Source organism: Polypterus senegalus, chromosome 1 (genome assembly GCF_016835505.1).
Source record: "Polypterus senegalus isolate Bchr_013 chromosome 1, ASM1683550v1, whole genome shotgun sequence".
Taxonomy (NCBI): Eukaryota; Metazoa; Chordata; class Cladistia; order Polypteriformes; family Polypteridae; genus Polypterus; species Polypterus senegalus.
In genome coordinates, this window is record NC_053154.1 from 6,713,985 (window position 1) to 6,734,330 (window position 20,346).

A 20,346-nucleotide genomic window follows, 5' to 3' on the forward strand; every position below is an offset into this window, starting at 1 on the left:
GAGTTCATCGAGAGGCACCTCGAGCACATCCGGGTGAACATAAAAGGGGCCGCCTCCATCCATTCGATAGCTCGAGTCGGGTGGAAGAGGACAGAGCTTGGTGGAGAGGAGTGGAGGCGGTAAGGAGAAGAGGCATTATTGTGAAAGGCCTGGACTGAGGGTGATTTGGTGCAGGGGCACTGGCTTGTGTGCACACTTGTATATAAATAATGCATAATAAATGTGTGCTTGGGTGTAAACCATCAGTGTTTGCCTGTCTGTGTCCGGGCTGCTTTCCACAATAGATAGATAGATAGATAGATAGATAGATAGATAGATAGATAGATAGATAGATAGATAGATAGATAGATAGATAGATATGAAAGGCACTATATAATAGATAGATAGATAGATAGATAGATAGATAGATAGATAGATAGATAGATAGATAGATAGATAGATAGATATGAAAGGCACTATATAATAGATAGATAGATAGATAGATAGATAGATAGATAGATAGATAGATAGATAGATAGATAGATGTGAAAGGCACTATATAATAGATAGATAGATAGATAGATAGATAGATAGATAGATAGATAGATAGATGTGAAAGGCACTATATAATGATAGATAGATAGATAGATAGATAGATAGATAGATAGATATATAGATAGATAGATAGACAGATGTTAGTTATTGAGTTGTAATGACTTGTCCCACTGTGACTCTGTTTACTGTTGTGCAGTGGATATTCCATGGCGTCCCAATCCCAGTATTTTGAGTCTTTAAAGGCTTTGTATAAAGTTTATCCAGCCACTTATCGGTGAATCCCACACTCAAGGACACGCCAATGGAAACTAAGGGGCAGTGCATTTAAGACAGAAGCCAGGAAGCACTTCTTTATGTTAAGAGTTTTAGGACTGTTGAACAAACTGCCGAGCCATGGAGTTGTCCACGTTTAAGAGTTATCTGAATTAGATACTGTGGTACCTCTGGTCACAACTGTAATTCGTTCTAAAACTCTGGACGTGACCTGAACATAATTTCCCCATAAGATTGTATGTAAATACAATTAATCCGTTCCAGACCGCATGATCTGTATGTAAATATATATATATATAATTTTTAAGCACAAAAATAGTTAATTATACCATAGAATGCATGGCGTAATATTTAACTAAATGTAAAAAGATTGAATAACACTGAGAAAACCTTGAACAACAGAGAACGCTAACGCTGTAAGAGTTTGCGCTAGACCCTTACAAACTGCTCACTGTAAACACTTTCTTTATGAGTTTTAAGCACAGGGAAAAAAATTAAAAGCCACTTCACTTGCGAAACTTTTCAAACCATCCTCTACTGGCTTTAAATTCCTCACCTTTGCCACTCGAAGAAGGATTTTTTTCAGCAAATCGTCATGAATCTTCCTGGCTTTCTCGCGTACGATCGCATCGCTTACGCTATCCCCGGCAAGTTGCTTCTCGTTCAGCCACACTAGCATCAGTTTTTCCGATTCTTCCAGCACTTGAGGCCTCTGCCTGGTTAACATCGTAACTCCTTTTGCAACATCAGCTGCTTTGTTAGGCCCAGTATATGCAAACAAAAGAAAATGGAAAACGGAGAATGGGGACTCATTGGCGCGTACGAACACACGTAGGGAAACTGGCCGCCAGAGTTTTTGTTCGCCACCAGAGCGTGTGGTTGTGAACAGATGCAAAATTTTGGCAAACTTTTTGATCGTAACCCAATTTGTACGTGTTTGGATCAGAGGTTCTACTGTATTGGGAAAGATGAAGTATTTGTGAAATCAGTGAGAAACTGATTGAATGATCTCCTCTCGTTTGTTACATTTCTTTTGATCTTATGAGTGAAATGTATCCTTTAGAGAGGCTCAGTAAATAAATAAATAAGTAAATACACACGAGAATACTAAAAAGAAAGAAGACTTCACACTTCCATCCGAGTCAGATGCTCTCCAGCTGTTTTTCTGTCGGAGCCCCAGAGGTTTCTTGACAGACGCCTGCTGATGGTCTGAAAGTTCTCCATGTCAGCAGGTCACAGAGAGGATGTACAGCTTTGCTCGTATTGTCACACAGTTTTGGTGCAGTTCTGTCCTTCAGTACGACTTACAGGGGTTCCAGATTGAGTCCCTAACTGAGCCTGCCCTCTTAATTAGCTTGTTGATCTGGTGGTCTTCTCCTGAAGTGACGTTACCAGCCCAGCACACCACGCTGACCCTCACAGAGTTGTAGAAGATGTGAAGGACGTCACTCAACACGTTACAGGAGCTCAGTCTCCTACGAACAGAGAGTCTGCTCTGCCGCTTCTTCTCTTGTTCCTCTGTGCTACAGGACCAGTCCAGCCAGTTATTAATGTGGACCCCCAAGTCCTTGTAGCAGTGCACCACCTCATCATCCACACCCTGAATCATGACTGGGCATAGAGACTCTTTGCTATGGTGAAGGTCAATAATCAGCTCCGTGTAATATCATTTTAAAGTTTCAAAGCAAGGATGTTCATTTTAAGAGGAATAAGAAGTCACTGGAAATAAATGAACAAATTAGAAATGCTGCCAAGACAAAGCCAGTTCATGAAGACCTCCTTATACGAGGCCGGACACCTGCACAGTAGAAATACGTTCCTAACACCTAAACCACATGGCAGGTGAGGGTCCGCGGCTTCTCTCACTCGGCTTGCGGTTTGCAGTGCGGCTGACACTGTGTTGTTGTGGTGGGCGCGCACCCTCTTTGTTCACTGCATATAAGGGCACGGCTGTTGTGCTCGGAGGGTCACTGTGCACAACACGGCAGCTGACTGTAACACCCGCCAGCGTCTCCTCCAGTCGGGGGCATTCATGCACGGCTTGGGGGGCACAGCAGATGTGAGCCACTCTCAAGAGAATAAACAATAAAAAACAAAACAAAACCAAGATAACAAGGTAAGAGGACGCCAGCGCTTAGCATTGTCATACACTTGTCACATCGAGGGGACAGGGTCAGGGATTTACAGCACCATGAAGGCAGTGAACAGAAATCTGGGTAAGAATTGAATTATAAAGGGGGCAGAAGGTGAAGTGGGAGACGGGCAGAGACTCCCAAAAGTAAAATGAGAGATAGTTAGTGTGGGGATGAGGGCATGAAAATGGATGGGTAGATAACAATTGGCACTCCTTTGGATGAACAGAAAGATACAAATTCTTTGACAATGAATATATTTATTATTTTACTGATGTGGAGGGTTTTTCATTAATAATTAACTAAATAATATTCTGTTTACTGCTCAGTCGGTTTGATGTTAATTGAAAAGTAGGCACACATTTCATTCAATACAGAGATGCTTACTTATTATTTGATATTTAAAAAGTAGGACCTCTGCTCCAACTGTGGCACCGGACCACTGCAGATGTAACCAGGGTTACACACTTGTCTCTGGGCTGGCGCCCCCTGCAGGTGTTGTCGTTGCCATTTCAGACATGATGCTTGCTAAGTGCCTTCAGTTGGATGGATGGATGGATGGATGGATGGATGGATGGATGGATGATTATTATTTTAGATAGATGGGTAGGAATTCGTAATTCATAAAACAACATTCAGTTTAATGGATGGATGTGGATTGACAATGAATTTATTTAGTAGACAAATATATGCTTATTAGTTGGTGGTCTATTGGATGTTAAAAAGATAATCACATTGAGTTTAATGGATTATATTAACTGATTGTTTAATGATATTTCAAGTAATAGACAGGTGGACTCTTATTAACTCATTTTGTTGGATGGATGAATATAAATTTGTGAATAATTAAATTATATTCAGTTTAATGGACGGATGGATGATAGCTAGTTGATATTTAAATGGCATTTCATTTAATAGAAAGATGGATACGTGTTAGTTTCTAATAATGCCATAATTATTCTGTTGATGGATTGATGGGTATTAATTCATTATTAGTTAATTGATATTAATTTTAATAGATGGATGGATGTTAATTAATTTAATTAATTAAACAATACTTAATGTCCTGGACGGATGGATGTTAATTGATAGATGAATGACATTACATTTAATAGAAAGATGGATATGTATTAGTTGCTAATAATGTAATGGACTGATGGGTATTAATTAATTATTAATTAATAGATGTTAACTGATAGTTAAATGACATTTCTTCATTAGACAGATGCATATTTATAATAAATACAATTACTGATAATAAATGTAATAATTAATTTTGGATGTATATTAATGTAATGGACAGAGGTATGTTAATTGATAGCAAAATATCAATTTGTTTAACTAGCAGTGGGATAATAATTATTTTATTAATCGGTTAGTTTGTTGATGGATGGATGGGTATTAATAACTATATAAAGGATATTGAATGTAATGGACGGTTAGACATTAATTGATAGTTAAATCGTATTTCATTCAACAGAAGGATGTTTATCGTTTCATAATTAATGTAACAATTACTTTATTGATGAATGTACTGTATATTAATTATTAATCCATTAAATTACATTCCATTTAATGGATGGCTGTTGATTGATAGTGAAGTGACATTTAATTTAATTGACAGATGTATGCACATTAGGTAATAAAAAATGTAATAATTATTTAATCGATGGATGTATATTAATTAACATTATTAATCATATTAACTTCATATTAAAAATTAATTAAATGACATTCCATTTAATGAGTGAATGTTTATTGATAGTGAGATGACTTTTAATTTAGTTGACAAGCGTATGCTCATTAGTTGATAATAATAATAAATCTAATCATTATTTTATTAATGGATGGAAATTAATTAATAAAAAGAATGATATTCAGTGAAATAGATGGGCAATATAAATTGATAGCTAATTGACATTTCATTTGCTAGGCAAATATATGCTTATTAGTTGATAATAAATGTAATCATCATTTTGTTTAATGGACAGGTTTATTAATTAATTAAATTATACTATATTTAGATAAATGGACGGATGTTAATTGATTGTTAAAAGACATTGTACTCCACCACCCCCTGGTCTGGAATAGAATTATCCCTTTTGATCCCTTCGGTTGCCTCCCATGCGCACGTCTGTGACACGGTACATGCATGAAACACAATTACAAAATTGCAGTCCTTGTTTCTAAATAACACTATTAGTTGCTCAGATTTACATTGCTGTGCTCCAATCAGATCACAGTCCTTCTGGAAGATACGATAGGCAATATGACACAGCGGTTAAGAGTTTGGACTTTAGTGTTTAAATCCCACCGCTGACACCATCTGACTACGAATAAGTCACGTCACCTTCCTGTGCTCCGATTGGAAATATAAACGAAATGTACCCAATCATATCTCAGATGTTGTAAATCAACTCAGATAAAGGCCTCAATCCAATAATAAGTAAACAATAGGAAATCTTGAAAGAGATTACAACAGTATAGAAAAAGACTTCACAAAATGCTTTTCAAACCAAATTCTCAATTTTGTCCCTTTTTACCTCAGTGGTATCTCACGTCTACTTTTCATCTAAAGCCATTTCTCTAGAAGAATATTAGGAGAAACGTCTGCAACAAAGTTGATTCTTTAATGACACATAAATGAGAATCTCTTTTAAGTCTCATGAGCTATCAAAGATCAACCTTCAAGCAGTCACGTTCTCCTGTGGGTGAAGGTTTTCAATTCATTTGAGCATTCCTTCAAATGGGCTGCTTCCTTCCTTGTCGTAATGGATGTGGAGCTGCACTGCCAAGAATAGGATAAGATTAAGATTTGAAAATGGATGACTGGAGATCCAAAGGGTCAACGGTGCGGCCCCTGAACCATAGTGCACTGGGTTTGGCTCCCAGAAATCTGCGTCTGTATGTTCTGCGGTTTTGTGAAGAACTCTATGAGCTACTATACGTTAAGGGTGGTAGGCATGGCTTACTTGTCTGTTCATTTTGGATTTTCTCCTAGGTTTGGACTGGGATGGAGGTCACTGGGTTTAGTCATTACCCTTCTGACCTTTCCTCCTGAAGCCCAAAGGCACATGTGTGACAGGTGGTCTGGGGTGTCTAAAATTGGCCCTGTATGACGGACTGTGCCCTGCAGTGGACTGGCATCCCCAGTAGAGCAGGTTCCAGGACAAGCTGCAGCTCCTCATAACCTTGAAATGTATACTGATCAGCAAAAATGAAAGGAACCTTCTGGGCTATTGATCTGGTCAGTTAAGTAGCAGAGGGGCTTGCTAATCAGTTTCAACTGCTTTGGTGCACTAGAGGGGGCAACAATGAGATGACCCCCAAAACAGGAATGAATGGTTTAACAGCTGGAGGGAGGTCACCGACATTTTTCCCTCCTTATCTTCATTTGGCTACGGTCAGTGTCACTACTGGTGGCATGAGGCCATACCTGGACCCTACAGAGGTGGCACAGGTAGTCCAACTTCTCCAGGATGGCAGGCACATCAATATGTGCCTGTCATTGCCAGAAGGTTGGCTGCGTCTCCCAGCACAGTCTCAAGGGCATGAAGGAGATTCCAGGAGACAGACTGGCATTTCCTCTAGGAGAGCTGGACAGGGCCCCTCGTAGAAGGTCCTTAACCCATCAGCAGGACTCACCAGTTTCTGCTCCTTTGGCCAAAGAGGAACAGGGTGAGCACTGGCAGAGCCTAAAAAATGACCTCCAGCAGGCAGGCCACTGGTTTGAATGTCTCTGACCAAACAATCAGAAACAGACTTCATGAGGGTGGCCTGAGGGCCTGACATCCTCTAGTGGGCACTGTGGAGTTCGATTGCCATTTGCCATAGAATGCCAGAGTTGGCAGGTCCACCACTGGCACCCTGTGCTTTTCAAAGATGAGAGCAGGTTCACCCTGAGCACATGTGACAGATGTGAAACGGTCTGGAGAAGCCATGGAGAATGTTATGCTGCCTGTAACATCGTTCAACATGGGCGGTTTGGTGGTGGATCAGAGATGGTCAGACTGGGGAGGCATATCCATGGAGGGATGCAGAGACCTCTACAGGCTAGATAACGGCACTTTGACTTCTGTCAGGTATTGGGATGAAATCCTTGGACCCATTGTCAGACCCTATGCTCATGCAGTGGCTCCTGGGTTCCTCCTGGTGCACGACAAAGCCTGGCCTCATATGGCGAGAGTACGCAGGCAGTTCCTGGAGGAAGGAAGGAATTGATACCATTGACTGGCCCACGCTCAATCCAATAGAACACCTCTGGGTGGGACATTATGTTTTGGTCCATCCGATGCCACCAGGCTGCACCTTAGACTGTCCAGGAGGTCAGTGATGCCCTGGTCCAGATATGGGAGGAGATCCTCCAGGACACCATCCATCAAATCATTAGGAGCACCCCACCCCGACGTTGTCAGGCATGCATACAAGCCCTCAGGTGGGGTATGGGCATACAAACTACTGAGTACGATTTGGAGTTTTGGCAAAATGGACTTGCCTGCCTGCCTGCTGCATCATTTTTTCCCTTTGATTTTCGGGGTGTCTTGGAATTCAGCCCTCTGTAGGTTGATCATTTTCATTTCCATCAAACAATGTGCCATCCTTTCATTCCTAACACATTCCCCAGGCCATATCAGCAGAGATATCTCACAGGATTTATTTTCCCCATTTAGATCGGATGTCTTTTCAAAGTGGTCCTTTAAATTTTTGAGCAGTTTATTTGAGTGGGTTTAATAAGGGTTGGATGGATAGAGTTTGGAATGATAGAAGTTCCAAAGAATTGCTCTTTTGCCCAGACCTGATTGTTTTAGCCTCATATTATTCCTGGTTTTATTTCTAGGACTCCATCACTGGCTGGCATGGCAGCACAGATGGCAGACACTACTTGGCGCCCTGTGCCTTCAGAAATCCAGCATCCGTACTCCAAATTCTCGGATTGGAAGTTCAAACTGTTCCGCATTAAGTCCATTGAGAGAGCTCCACTGTGTCCAGAAAAAGAGAACCAACCGCCAGACGTGACTGAGTCCGAATCTCCAAAGGACGCCGACATGCTCAACGAGAGGCCGGGCCTTGCTGGCGTCATGAAGCTCTGCTTGGGTGGAAAGTCAAAAGAATCCATCCAGAAGAATTCATTGGACCTAAAGCTGGCAGAAATCGATGCACATATGAATAATCTGAGGATGCTGTGCAGACTCTGTGGCTCCACGTTGAAGAAATATCAAGCCAACTTTGAATATGAAGTTCAAGGGCTACTGGACACCATGAGCAGGGAGAAGTTGAGGAAGATGGGCTGCAGGGCCAGCAGCTGGCCAGAAGTCATCTTAAAGGTGTTCAAGGTGGACGTCACCAGTGACCTTGAGACTGTCCACCCCACCTTTTTTTGCCACAGCTGCTGGAAGATAGCCATAAGAGGAGGGGGTTTCTGCTGCTTCTCTCGCATCCGCATACCACAGTGGAGACCCCACTCTGTTCTTTGCAAGCTTTGCTTCCCCAGAGGCTCCGTCAAGCGGAAAGGAACTCCTCAAAGCCTTCACCTAATGAAGAAAGCAAAAGTGGAGATGAAAGAACAGAAGAGAAGGCGGAACGCCAAAGATGAGGGTCAACCAAAACATTGGTCCAAGCTCCAACGGCAGAGGAATTTATGGGTCAAGACCATCACACGCTGTAAAAAAACACACCTCAGCTCCAGTCTCTTGACCGCTGACTACCCCGTGGACTTTGTCCACTCCATTAGCTGCCAGATCTGTGGCCACATAGTGGCGGACCCCATCCAGAACTCATGTAAGCACTTGTTCTGCAGGTCTTGCATCCTCAAGTATACCCAAGTCATGGGCTCCCATTGTCCCGTGTGCCGAGTTGCCTGCTGCTCCTCCAATCTGGTTCCCCCGGCTAAATCTTTCCTGAATATCCTGCAGTCTTTACATATCCGCTGCCCTTCCGAAGACTGCGGAGAGCAGGTGAAGCTTGAAGACTACGGACCGCACACGCTCAGTCACCGGGAGTTCAAAGCCAACGAGGCCTACTCACCGATCAACAAAGGTGGCCGGCCGCGGCAGCACCTGCTCTCCTTGACCCGTCGGGCACAGAAGCACCGGCTCAGGGAGCTCAAGCATCAGGTGAAGATGTTTGCAGAGAAAGAGGAAGGTGGAGACATAAAATCAGTGTGCCTCACAATGTTCCTCTTGGCCTTGAGAGCTGGCAACGAGCACAGAAAGGCAGATGAGCTGGAGGCCATCATGCAAGGTACTATCATTATTAGCCTTCTAAAAGATTGGCTGTAATTTAGAAATTAGGGTTTAAGATTAGGGTTAGGGTAAGGGATATGTGCCTTGAGGCAATGCTCTGGTACAACTGTTCCCTTCAATAAATGCTTATTTTATCAAGCCAAATACCAGCCTCCATCATAGTTATTAGAGAAACCTATTAACATTTTTTTGTATTTCTTAATCTCGTATTTCTCTTAATCTAAATAAATATTTTTTATATTTGGGAGCAATACTGTCAATGCTGTCAACCAGCAAGGTTTATACACTAAAACACCCCTACTGGTTATATTTTAATAATGCAGTTTTATATCCCATAAAAATTTTTTATAACAAACTTGGCTTAAATACTAAATAATTTATTATTTATATCAATTTTATTAATTAATTGTAGGGTTAAGATTAGGGCCCCAAGGAGAGCCTTTTTAATGTTAGGACTCCCATCAATAATCTTAAAATAAGCATATGCTTCCGTTAGGGGTTTCCACAGCGGATCATCTCCATCCATATCTTTCTGTTCTCATCATCTTGTTCCATCACACCCATCACCTGCATGTCCCCCCTGTTAAAAAGCTAAAATTTGGCAGGTCAGAAGGTATCCACTAAGAAAGGACATTGTAGCATATCAACATTTAGGATTGACCAACCTGCAATAGAAAACTAAATGCCCATCCATTTTCTGATGCTTTTCCAGATCCATGTCACAGAGGCTGCGGTGGGCTGGCACCCTGCCCGGGGTTTGTTTCCTGCCTTGCACCCTGTGTTGACTGGGATTGGCTCCAGCAGATCCCCATGACCCTGTAGTTAGGATATAGCGGGTTGGATAATGGATGGATGGATGTCACAGAGGCAGAAGTCTGAGCAATGATACCCAGACATCATTTTTCCCTGTCACTCCTCCATGGGATAAAGAGGTGTCCACAAGTCAGCAAAGAGATAAAATCTCTCCAGGATGTCCTAGGTAGACCCCAAGGTCTCCTCTTGTATGGACATGCTTGAAATACATCTATAGGGAGGAATCCAGGAGGTCACCTCTCATAGCAGTGGAGCAGCCCTATGCCGATTGGATACCACTTCATGTCCTATGTTGCAGGAATTGACAAAACTGGATAAACAGGTGTGGCCGGGTGCAGTAAAGACAGGTTGCAACAACGAAGAATAGTTGAGACACCAACCAGACTGTCCCTTCTAATACCAGTCTCTATCTTAATTAAGTGCCTTTCTAATGCAATTATAGAACCTTCTTGGGGCAAAACAAAAAAATAGGCTTATAGGCCATCACAAGTCCTTCATAAGACCTCCATCCGCCAGTCTACTCAGCTTCTAAAATGACGCCTCTTTCCAGGTGTCCGGGCTTCTTATATTATGCAGGCTGGAAGGGGCGGGGCAAAGTGTCCTCACTGGGTTGTTTCTTGGAGCTGTGTGGAGAAAAGGAGAAGAAACAGTTAGCGATTGCACCCCCTCTCTCAATGGCAGGTTATCCCATACCTCAAATGAGATCCTAGGACGTGCAAACGTAACACAGGTTAGAAGACTGATGGATGGATGGAAGTATTGACTGGACCCTGGCTGCTCTCATTTCCCAACAGAGCTTTTAAGCAGGAAACTGAATTTGAAGAACAGCAAGTGTGCCGGAACTGACTCTGTTCCAAAGACATGCTGTCGGGTTGGTGGCTGAATCAGATTGTGCCAAGATGAAAGTGATTTTGTGTGCTTTGTGTTTTCTTGTTAAAGTATGGACATCGATTTAGGCTTTAGAATGATTGTCCGTTTCTATCATAACTCATAAACAAGATGCATGCCTTAGAGAGACATTTGGTACAAGTTATTCATCTGCTCCTCATGTTCTTTTATTCTGTGATTGTCCCGACTCGGCAGGAAAAACACATAACTATTTTCAAATGAAGGAAAATAAAAATAAATGAAGCGATTGAAACTCAGACTCAGAAATCACAGTCAAATAACAGGCAATAAGTCGAAAACCAGGCAAGACATGAAAAGCAATCACACGTGAAGTCAAAAATATAAGTAAGGTTTTATTCGCAGTTCAGATAAGGCTCGGAGCAAAAGGCTGACCTACACCCCGCCTGCTGATTAACTCAAGGTTATGACCCCGGAGACCACACCCCCTAGAAACAAGGGGCGTGACACTCACAACAGTACACAACATGGCTTCCTTAACAGGAAAAGGCTACCAAAACTAAATCTTCAGCCTAAATCATAACAGTGATAGATAGATAGATAGATAGATAGATAGATAGATAGATAGATAGATAGATAGATAGATAGATAGATAGATAGATAGATAGATAGATAGATAGATAGATAGATAGATAGATACTTTATTAATCACAAGGGGAAATTAACAGAATGCAGCAGCAGTATACTGATACAAAAAACAATATTAAATTAAAGAGTGATAACAATGCAGTATAACAGACAATAACTTTGTATAATGTTAACGTTTACCCCTCAGGGTGGAATTGAAGAGTCGCATAGTGTGGGGTCTCCTCAGTCTGTCAGTGGAGCAGGACGGTGACAGCAGTCTGTCTCTGAAGCTGCTCCTCTGTCTGGAGATGATCCTGTTCAGTGGATGCAGTGGATTCTCCATGATTGACAGGAGTCTGCTCAGCGCCCGTAGCTCTGCCACAGATGTCAAACTGTCCAGTTCCTTGTCTACAATAGAGTCTGCCTTCCTCACCAGTATGTCCAGGCGTCCCTCTTCTTTATGCTGCCTCCCCAGCACACCACCACTTAGAAGAGGGCGCTTGCCACAACCGTCTGGTAGAACATCTGCAGCATCTTATTGCAGATGTTGAACGATGCCAGCCTTCTAAGAAAGTATAGTCGGCTCTGTCCTCTCTTGCACAGAGCATCATTGTTGGCAGTCCAGTCCAATTTACCATTCAGCTGCACTCCAAGGTATTTATAGGTCTGCACCCTCTGCACATTCACTTCTGATCATCACGGGGTCCATGAGGGGTCTGGGCCTCCTAAAATCCACCACCAGCTCCTTAGTTTTGCTGGTGTTCAGTTGTAGGTGGTTTGAGTCACCCCATTTAACAAATTCCTTGATTCTGGGCCAACACCTGCTCCCAGCTACTTTGCTCCTTTGTCTGTCCAAACACATCACTCTGCTCTACCTCATTCCTCTAGCCTGGCATCAGAGGCACCCCGTATGCCACGCTATACCCCCCAAGCCCCATGAGCTGACCCAAGTCCAGCTTTCACATCTAAGGTTTGCCACCAGCCATGCATTCCAAGCAGTTGGGCTTCACCAGTGCGGGCACACGGTCAAAGTTCTTTCTAAGTGCTGTGTTTTGCCTCCAACATGCCGCTCAGTGATCTGTTTTTTATAATCAGCTTCTCCAGATATTCCCGCCCCCATGAACAGGTTTCTGCCATCTGAGGAGCATGACCCTCTTGGGTCCGGACCCCGGGGTCTCTCCAATATAGATAATTAACTGATAGTTTGGTTTGTTGCTTTTGTATTAACAGTATACCATTTACTAATTGCATCCAACTCTTTGTCTGCACTCCACAGGACGAGGCTCCGGCCTACACCCTGCAGTCTGCCTAGCAATTCGAGTCAACACCTTTCTCAGCTGCAGTCAGTACCACAAAATGTACCGCACAGTGAAAGCGACAAGTGGACGGCAAATCTTCCAGCCCCTGCATGCCCTCCGAAATGCAGAAAAGGCACTTCTGCCAGGATATCACCCGTATGAGTGGCAACCGTCTTTGAAAAATGTCTCAAGCAACACAGAAGTAGGCATCATCGATGGCCTGTCAGGATGGAAAGCTTCAGTGGACGACGCCCAGATGGACACTATTGCTCGTAGGTTCCGTTATGATGTCGCCGTGGTTGCTGCTCTCAAGGACCTGGAGGAGGATATCCTTGAAGGCATAAAGGAGCATGAGTTGGATGATTCCTCCACCGAAATTTTTACAGTGACAGTAAAAGAGTCATGTGATGGAATGGGAGATGTAAGTGAAAAACACGGTGGTGGTCCAGCACTACCAGAAAAAGCTGTGCGCTACTCTTTCACGATTATGTCAATTGCGACACGAGATGAAGAGGGCAACAACGTTATGATCTTTCAAGAGTCCAAGCCTAATTCTGAACTGTGCTGCAAGCCACTCTGCCTGATGTTTGCTGATGAGTCGGATCATGAGACATTAACAGCCATCTTAGGCCCTGTGGTGGCCGAAAGAGAAGCTATGAAGGAGAGTCGATTAATTTTAGACATTGGTGGACTTTCTCGGTGTTTTCGCTTTATTTTCCGAGGAACAGGCTACGATGAAAAACTGGTAAGAGAATTAGAGGGATTAGAAGCCTCTGGGTCGACGTATATATGCACACTTTGTGACTCTACCAGGGTTGAAGCATCCAGAAACATGATTCTCCACACCATTACTAGAAGTCACGAAGAGAACTTGGAACGTTACGAGATCTGGAGGTCCAACCCATTCTCAGAGTCTGCTGATGACCTCCGGGACAGAGTCAAAGGCGTTTCAGCCAAACCTTTCATGGAGACCCACCCTTCCATCGATGCACTCCACTGTGACATTGGAAATGCGGCTGAGTTTTACAAGATTTTCCAGGATGAAATTGGGGAAGTCTTCCAAAATCCCAACCCCCCAAAAGAGGAAAGAAAAAGATGGCAATCGGCTCTGGACAAGCAACTGAGGAAAAAGATGAACTTAAAACCAATTATGAGAATGAACGGAAATTTTGCTCGCAAACTCATAACCAGTGAAGCAGTGGAAGCAGTTTGTGAACTCGTTCCCTCAGAGGAGCGCAAAGAAGCTCTTCGAGAACTCGTGAACCTCTACCTTCAAATGAAACCTGTCTGGCGTTCAACTTGTCCACTTAAAGAATGCCCTGACCTGCTATGTAGATATAGTTTTAACTCGCAGCGCTTTGCAGAGCTTCTCTCCTCCACTTTCAGTTATCGCTATGATGGAAAGATCACCAACTATTTACACAAGACGTTGGCTCACGTACCCGAAATCATCGAAAAAGAAGGATCCATCGGTGCTTGGGCCAGTGAAGGAAACGAGTCAGGAAATAAACTCTTCCGTCGTTTTCGTAAAATGAATGCTCGACAGTCCAAGTGCTATGAGTTGGAAGACATTCTTAAACATCACTGGCTGTATACTTCAAAGTACCTCCAGAAGTTTATGGAGGCACATAAGAATTCGGTTAAAGCTATTGAAGCCACCATCACACCGATAGAGACTGAAGATGATCCTACTGATGTTATAGATTCTCTCGAGTTCTGAGGAAATCGAAGGTTAACGCTGAAATGATGTGATCATTTAAAAAAATCATTTCCTTGTGTGCTGACTAATGTCATTGACCATGGAAGTGGTAGAATGAGTTAGTAGCCAGAAATGTTTTGTCTTTGCAGAGTCAGCTGAGAGAAAGTTAAGACAAGAATCTTCAGTTGGTTTAGTCGCTAGGGATCTGTTTAAGTGATAAGATACTGGTGAAGAAAGATTATGATTGTGAGCGCAGCTGACTATGCCAATTACATTAAGAAAATCAGAAAAATTGCCTTTTGCTCTCAGCTTGCTGACCCTGATATTCAGGAAATTGGATACATCTGGGTAGCATCTTAATTATACCATCCCATATAGATGGCATGACACCACTCAAGAACAAGAGCGCGATTCGTGAGTGGTCAACCAGTTCACACAGTATACTGCCTCTCTCTAATTACCCTAAAACATGTAATGGAACAGGGATCGCTTGATGTTCTCTGGAGCGTAGGTTCCATTTCATCACATAACTTCAAGAAAACAGCTCTAAGAAATTTAAATGGGCTTAAAAGGCAGTCATTACCAAAAACCAAATCATCATCACAATCCTTGAAAATTCACTCCTTGTGTAAGCCTGCCATCACCAGTGTTGTCGTACAACATGCAACACCCCCTGTCTATAGGCTAAATACTAAGAAGAAGAAGACATTGCATTTATGTAACTCTTTTCAAAACCTTCAAAGTGCTTTACATGGGCACTGGGGGGCCACTTCAATAATTCAGTAACCACCGATGTGCAATATCCACCTGGAGGAGGCGATGGCAGCTATTTTAAATCAGTACACTCACAACAATTTAGAGACGGGATGATGAAAAGGAGGCCAAAATTACCAGGTTGTGATCTTCTATGACCACAGAGAGTCAGGACCTCGGTTTTTATGTCTCATCTGAAGGATAAGGCAGCTTATTATTAAGTGTAGACATCAGGCATTATTACCGACACTGAAGACCACTGGATTGGGAGAACATGTCAATAAACTGTAAAACTATAAACAGTTCAAAATCATCAGAATGTGACCCAAGTGACAGTTATTCTAATATTACTACTACTACTACCAATAGTAATAATAATTATAATAATAATATTAATAATAATAATTCTTAATATTTATATAAGGCTATTTTCATTACTCAAAGCTCTTTACATAAAGCGTGGACAGCCACTTCAACCACCACCAGCATTCAGCAGCATTCAGCATGCCAGTACATTCACTACTCATTAGCTGTTAGGAGGTGAAGTGGTAAGAGAGACAGCAAATCAGACACAGGGGATGATTAGAAGGGTTGGAATGACTAGGCCATGGTGGGCAATTTAGCCAGGACATACATCCTATTCTTTATGAAGGATGCCCAGTGATCTTTTATGACCACAGAGAGTCAGAACCTCCATCCAAAAGACGGCACCATTCTTTAACAGCGCAGTGTCGCCATCCATGCCCTGGGGCATTGGGATCCACACACAGACCACAGGGTAAGCGTCAACTGCTGGCCTCAACAACACCACTTCCAGTAGCAACCTATGGTTGTTTTGATTGGTCTCTCATCCAAGCCAGCACTTGGACAATCCGAACAGCCGAACATGCTTAGCTTCAGGTAGATGACTTGTTGATGTCTTCAGTGATGGTTTTAACACCTAATGCCTATGCTTCATGTGGCAAATGCATAATACACACTTGCCAACTATGCTAAAATCTATATCTATCTATCTATCTATCTATTTATCTATCTATCTATCTATCTATCTATCTATCTATCTATCTATCTATCTATCTATCTATCTATTATATAGTGCCTTTCACATATCTATCTATCTATCTATCTATCTATCTATCTATCTATCTATCTATCTATCTATCTATCTATCTATTTATTATATAGTGCCTTTCACATATCTATCTATCTATCTATCTATCTATCTATCTATCTATCTATCTATCTATCTATCTATCTATCTATCTATCTATCTATCTATCTATCTATCTATCTATCTATCTATCTACCCTTGAAAGTAATTTGCACATCAGGTTAGTGATTTATAAATCCCGACTTTTGTGTAAGACATGATTAACATAAATTTCCAAGCGTAAGCATATTTTATGCATGGGGCCGTAGGTTTCTGAAGCTGTGAGCAGCATCATTTTAAATTAACCTCCTTTTTTTTTTACTTCGGCCCATTTTCGAGGTCCCGTATCCTGTTTTTGTATTGTTATGCGATGCATTTTAACATTTTCTAGTTATCATTTCTTTTAATTAAATGTAATATTTTAATGCGGCACAGTGGTTAATGATGCAGCCTCACTGCTCGAGAAGACAAAATTTAAATTGGTGTTTATAACTAATGTATTAAAAATAATAAAACATGTTATTTATATAGCGCCTCAAAGCAAATTCTCTGATGCTGCCCGCCTTCTGCCCCAAAGCTTGCAAAATGTGCTCCCCTGCCGGCATAGTGCAGAGCGGGTGGGTGCAATAAGTGAATGGATGAGTAGCTTTGCTTTGCCTACATAGTTAATGATATTATATTAGTATAGCTGCCAAACATAGTGCAGTTTTATTATTTTTTTTTAAATAAATTATAAGCCTTTACTTTTAGAAGGAGTTGCCAATTGAGCATTATAGGCATTTAGTGAGCACCGGCGTTGATTTTCTTCACATTTATTTTGAAGGACTTTCCTTCTGCTAAGGTAATAATAATTATTATCGCGTTTACCGCATTACTTTGATTGATTTAACAGATTATGCCAATGGCTGTGGGACAAGCCTTTCCGAACTTGTTAATCGCACTCTTTCGCAGTAAGCCTTGTAAACAAGTACAAGGGTGGACGCGTCTCTTTTCAAGATGAAGGATGAATAAAGGGTAATGCCTTGCCTACTGATCCGCTTGTTGGCTGTCGGATCCTATACATGAAAAATGAATATTTTATGTTCCTCCTCCTAGAACATTGATTTGATAGCGATGGAAAGCTCTTAAGTCCAAATGGCATTTTTTTTACGACTGCTTTTTATGTGCTGCATCATCCGTGTCTATTAAAATTAAAACGGCAAGCACAGATGGAATCATGCGAGTTCACTTCTATCAGATCACACAACACTGCGTTTATTGGGTGCTTTAACCGCTGGACCATAAAGGGCTCCGCCAATTGTTTGTTTTCATTAGACATCAGCCAAAGGCGAGTAACATAAAAGCAGCTTATAACAAGGACTCGATTATGAAAATGTTGGATGAAAGGAAGAATTAATTTACTGTAAAATACCCACATTATCCATCTGACTGCTGCATATGTAAGACAGTCCCGACAAGGTGAAATGTTCTCGGTAGGAGCAGTGATTAAAAATTAACAACGGGTGGGGTTGGCCAATACTGCTATTGAATTGTGATTATAAAATAGATTCTTTTTACTGAAGTTAGAATAAACCAAGCTACCTCATAACACAGAATGCACTAGAAGTGATCCGTGAGCTCATTCCTTCTGGGGAGACCTTTGAGAACACAGTTTACCTTCAAAGGAGGTCCATTTGGCACTCAACCTGTCCAGATCAAGAATGCCTAGGCCTTTTTTTTTCAATTGATAGCAGTTTGATAACTGAGCACTTTGTAAGGTCTCCCTCCAGGACCGTCCTGTATCGGTTTGATATATGGACAACCCATCATCTCAATCGGGCGATTTTTCTCTTTACTAAACTCACTCGTGAAAGAAGGATCCATTAGTGCTTAAGTAAGGAAACAAACTCTACCGTCGTCTCAGTCAAATTAATGCCCATCAGTTCACATTTTCCATTTGAAGAAATAGAGGGCATTCATTATATTTAAACAATTCGATGATGATTTTCTGGACTGGGTTGGTCCAATTTTAGGGACAATGTAGATCATTTGCTGGAGTCAGAGAAGAGACAATGTCTGCTCTAATTCATTCCTGAGAACTGTTTGAGGAAGTTAGTGGATTTAGAAGAAAAATCTGGACCCCCAAGCCCCAATCCTGTTATGAACTGTGTTTTAAATTTGATGTGTTCCTTAATGTTATAATAAATAAATCTAGCTTTTACAACAAGGAAAGCTACGATGAAGCAGATCCAGCAACATTCTTTCAGCTTAAGGATGAATCACACCATCGAGGACATCAGTGGAAATGAAGGGGAAGTGCATTGAGGACTGAAAGCAGGAAGCACTTCATACCACAGTTAGTTCTGGGAGTCTGGACGAGCAGAAACCTTTAAGAAGGATATTGGGAGAGCTTAACTATTAGTTAAACAAGCATCCTTGATGGACTGAATGGTCTCCTCTCGTTTGTCAAATTTCATTTGTTCTTATGTATGTTCTAATGGAACCACTTTGTGATTTCCTTCCTTCTGAGGTACAAAACGAAGGCCTTTGAGAACTCGTGAACCTCTTCCTGCGATTAAAGTTTGGCAGGTAATTACCATCACCAGAGCCCTTAAGCTGCCTCCCCGGCGTACGCGGGTGACAGTGGACAGTAGATGGTCCTGGCATGTGGACATCATCTGGACCACCCTGTACTCTTTTTGAACTGCATTTATAAATCTGTTTGATCACTAAGGTTATGATGAATCAAGCTAGCTCGGACGTCGGCCCTACAATGGTCGCACTTTATCATAATGGTACAGAGCCCCGTAAAGGAAGGTCCATTAGGTTTTCCATTTTCATTTTATTCACATGTCTCACCTCACTACCTCACGTCAGGTCATTGTAGCAAAACGTCTTGATCTGCTGTATGAATCACAGGGAAGAAGCACTCAGTTGTATTATTTTATCTTAAATAGCGGAATCGCGTCAATGTGATGGCTTTTTGTAAATTGTAAATTTGTTTGAATTTGACAATATTGTCTAATGGTAGCTCGGTCATTACCTTGCTTAACTTTGGTCTGAGGTTTTAAAAAGCATTTCTATTATTCTGTCATGGAAACATTCTTTGAAACATGTATTAGAATTATAATTGCTTCTGTCAGTATATGATTTGTTTAACAATGTTAATGAATTTTTATGTACTCTTATTAAATTAAATATGCACTTGTTGATGCTCTTACAGCAATTGTACTAAACCAGTTTGATTGTGCTTTTATAGACTTGTGAAGTGCATTGTTCTTATTCATATTAGCATTAATAAAAGATTTTAAGTACTCCGTGTTTTCATTTTGTGCTCCTTACACCTGTCCATTCAGGCCATTCGCTTTCCAAACTCACTCAAATCTCTTTTTCAATGGCTACAGTGGCCAAACGTTTTGAGAATGGCACAAGTATTAATTTTCACAAAGTTTTACTGCTTCGGTGTCTTTAGATCTTTCTGTCAGATGTTTCTATGGTGTACTGAAGTAGAATTACAAACATTTCAGAAGTTTCAAAGGCTTTTATTGACAATGACATGAAGTTTATGCAAAGAGTCAATAGTTGCAGTGTTGGCCTTTCTGCAATTCACCCTAGCAGGCTGGCAATCAACTTCTGGGCCAAATCCTGACCGATGGCAGCTGCCCATTCTTGCATAATCAATGCTTGGAGTTTGTCAGAATTGGTGGGTTTTTGTTTGTCCACCCGCCTCTTGAGGATTAACCACAAAAACTCAATGGGATTAAAGTTCTGGGGAGTTTCCTGGCCATTGACCTCAAAATTTGATGTTTTTTTCCCCCGAACCACTGACTTCCCACTTTTGCCTTATGGCGCGGTGCTCCATCATACTGGAGAAGGCATTGTGGGTCAGCAAACTGTTCTTGGATGGTTGGGAGAAGTTGCTCTCGGAGGATGTTTTGGTGCCATTCTTTATTCATGGCTCAGGATCAGGGGGCACCACCAGTGCAGAGCTTGCTCAGGA

The 20,346-nt window shown here is 41.7% G+C and overlaps 1 protein-coding gene across 1 annotated transcript in view; it reads left to right on the forward strand.

Moving 5' to 3' along the window:
* The window catches only part of rag1 (recombination activating 1), a 41,994-nt gene extending 27,509 nt beyond the window's left edge, over nt 1-14,485 (forward strand). The window contains exons 3-4 of the mRNA XM_039739839.1: nt 7,777-9,179; nt 12,744-14,485. Of these exons, the coding sequence (XP_039595773.1) occupies nt 7,777-9,179; nt 12,744-14,485 (3,145 nt within the window). The remainder of the gene's footprint in view (nt 1-7,776; nt 9,180-12,743) is intronic.
* The last annotated feature ends 5,861 nt before the right edge of the window (nt 14,486-20,346 follow it).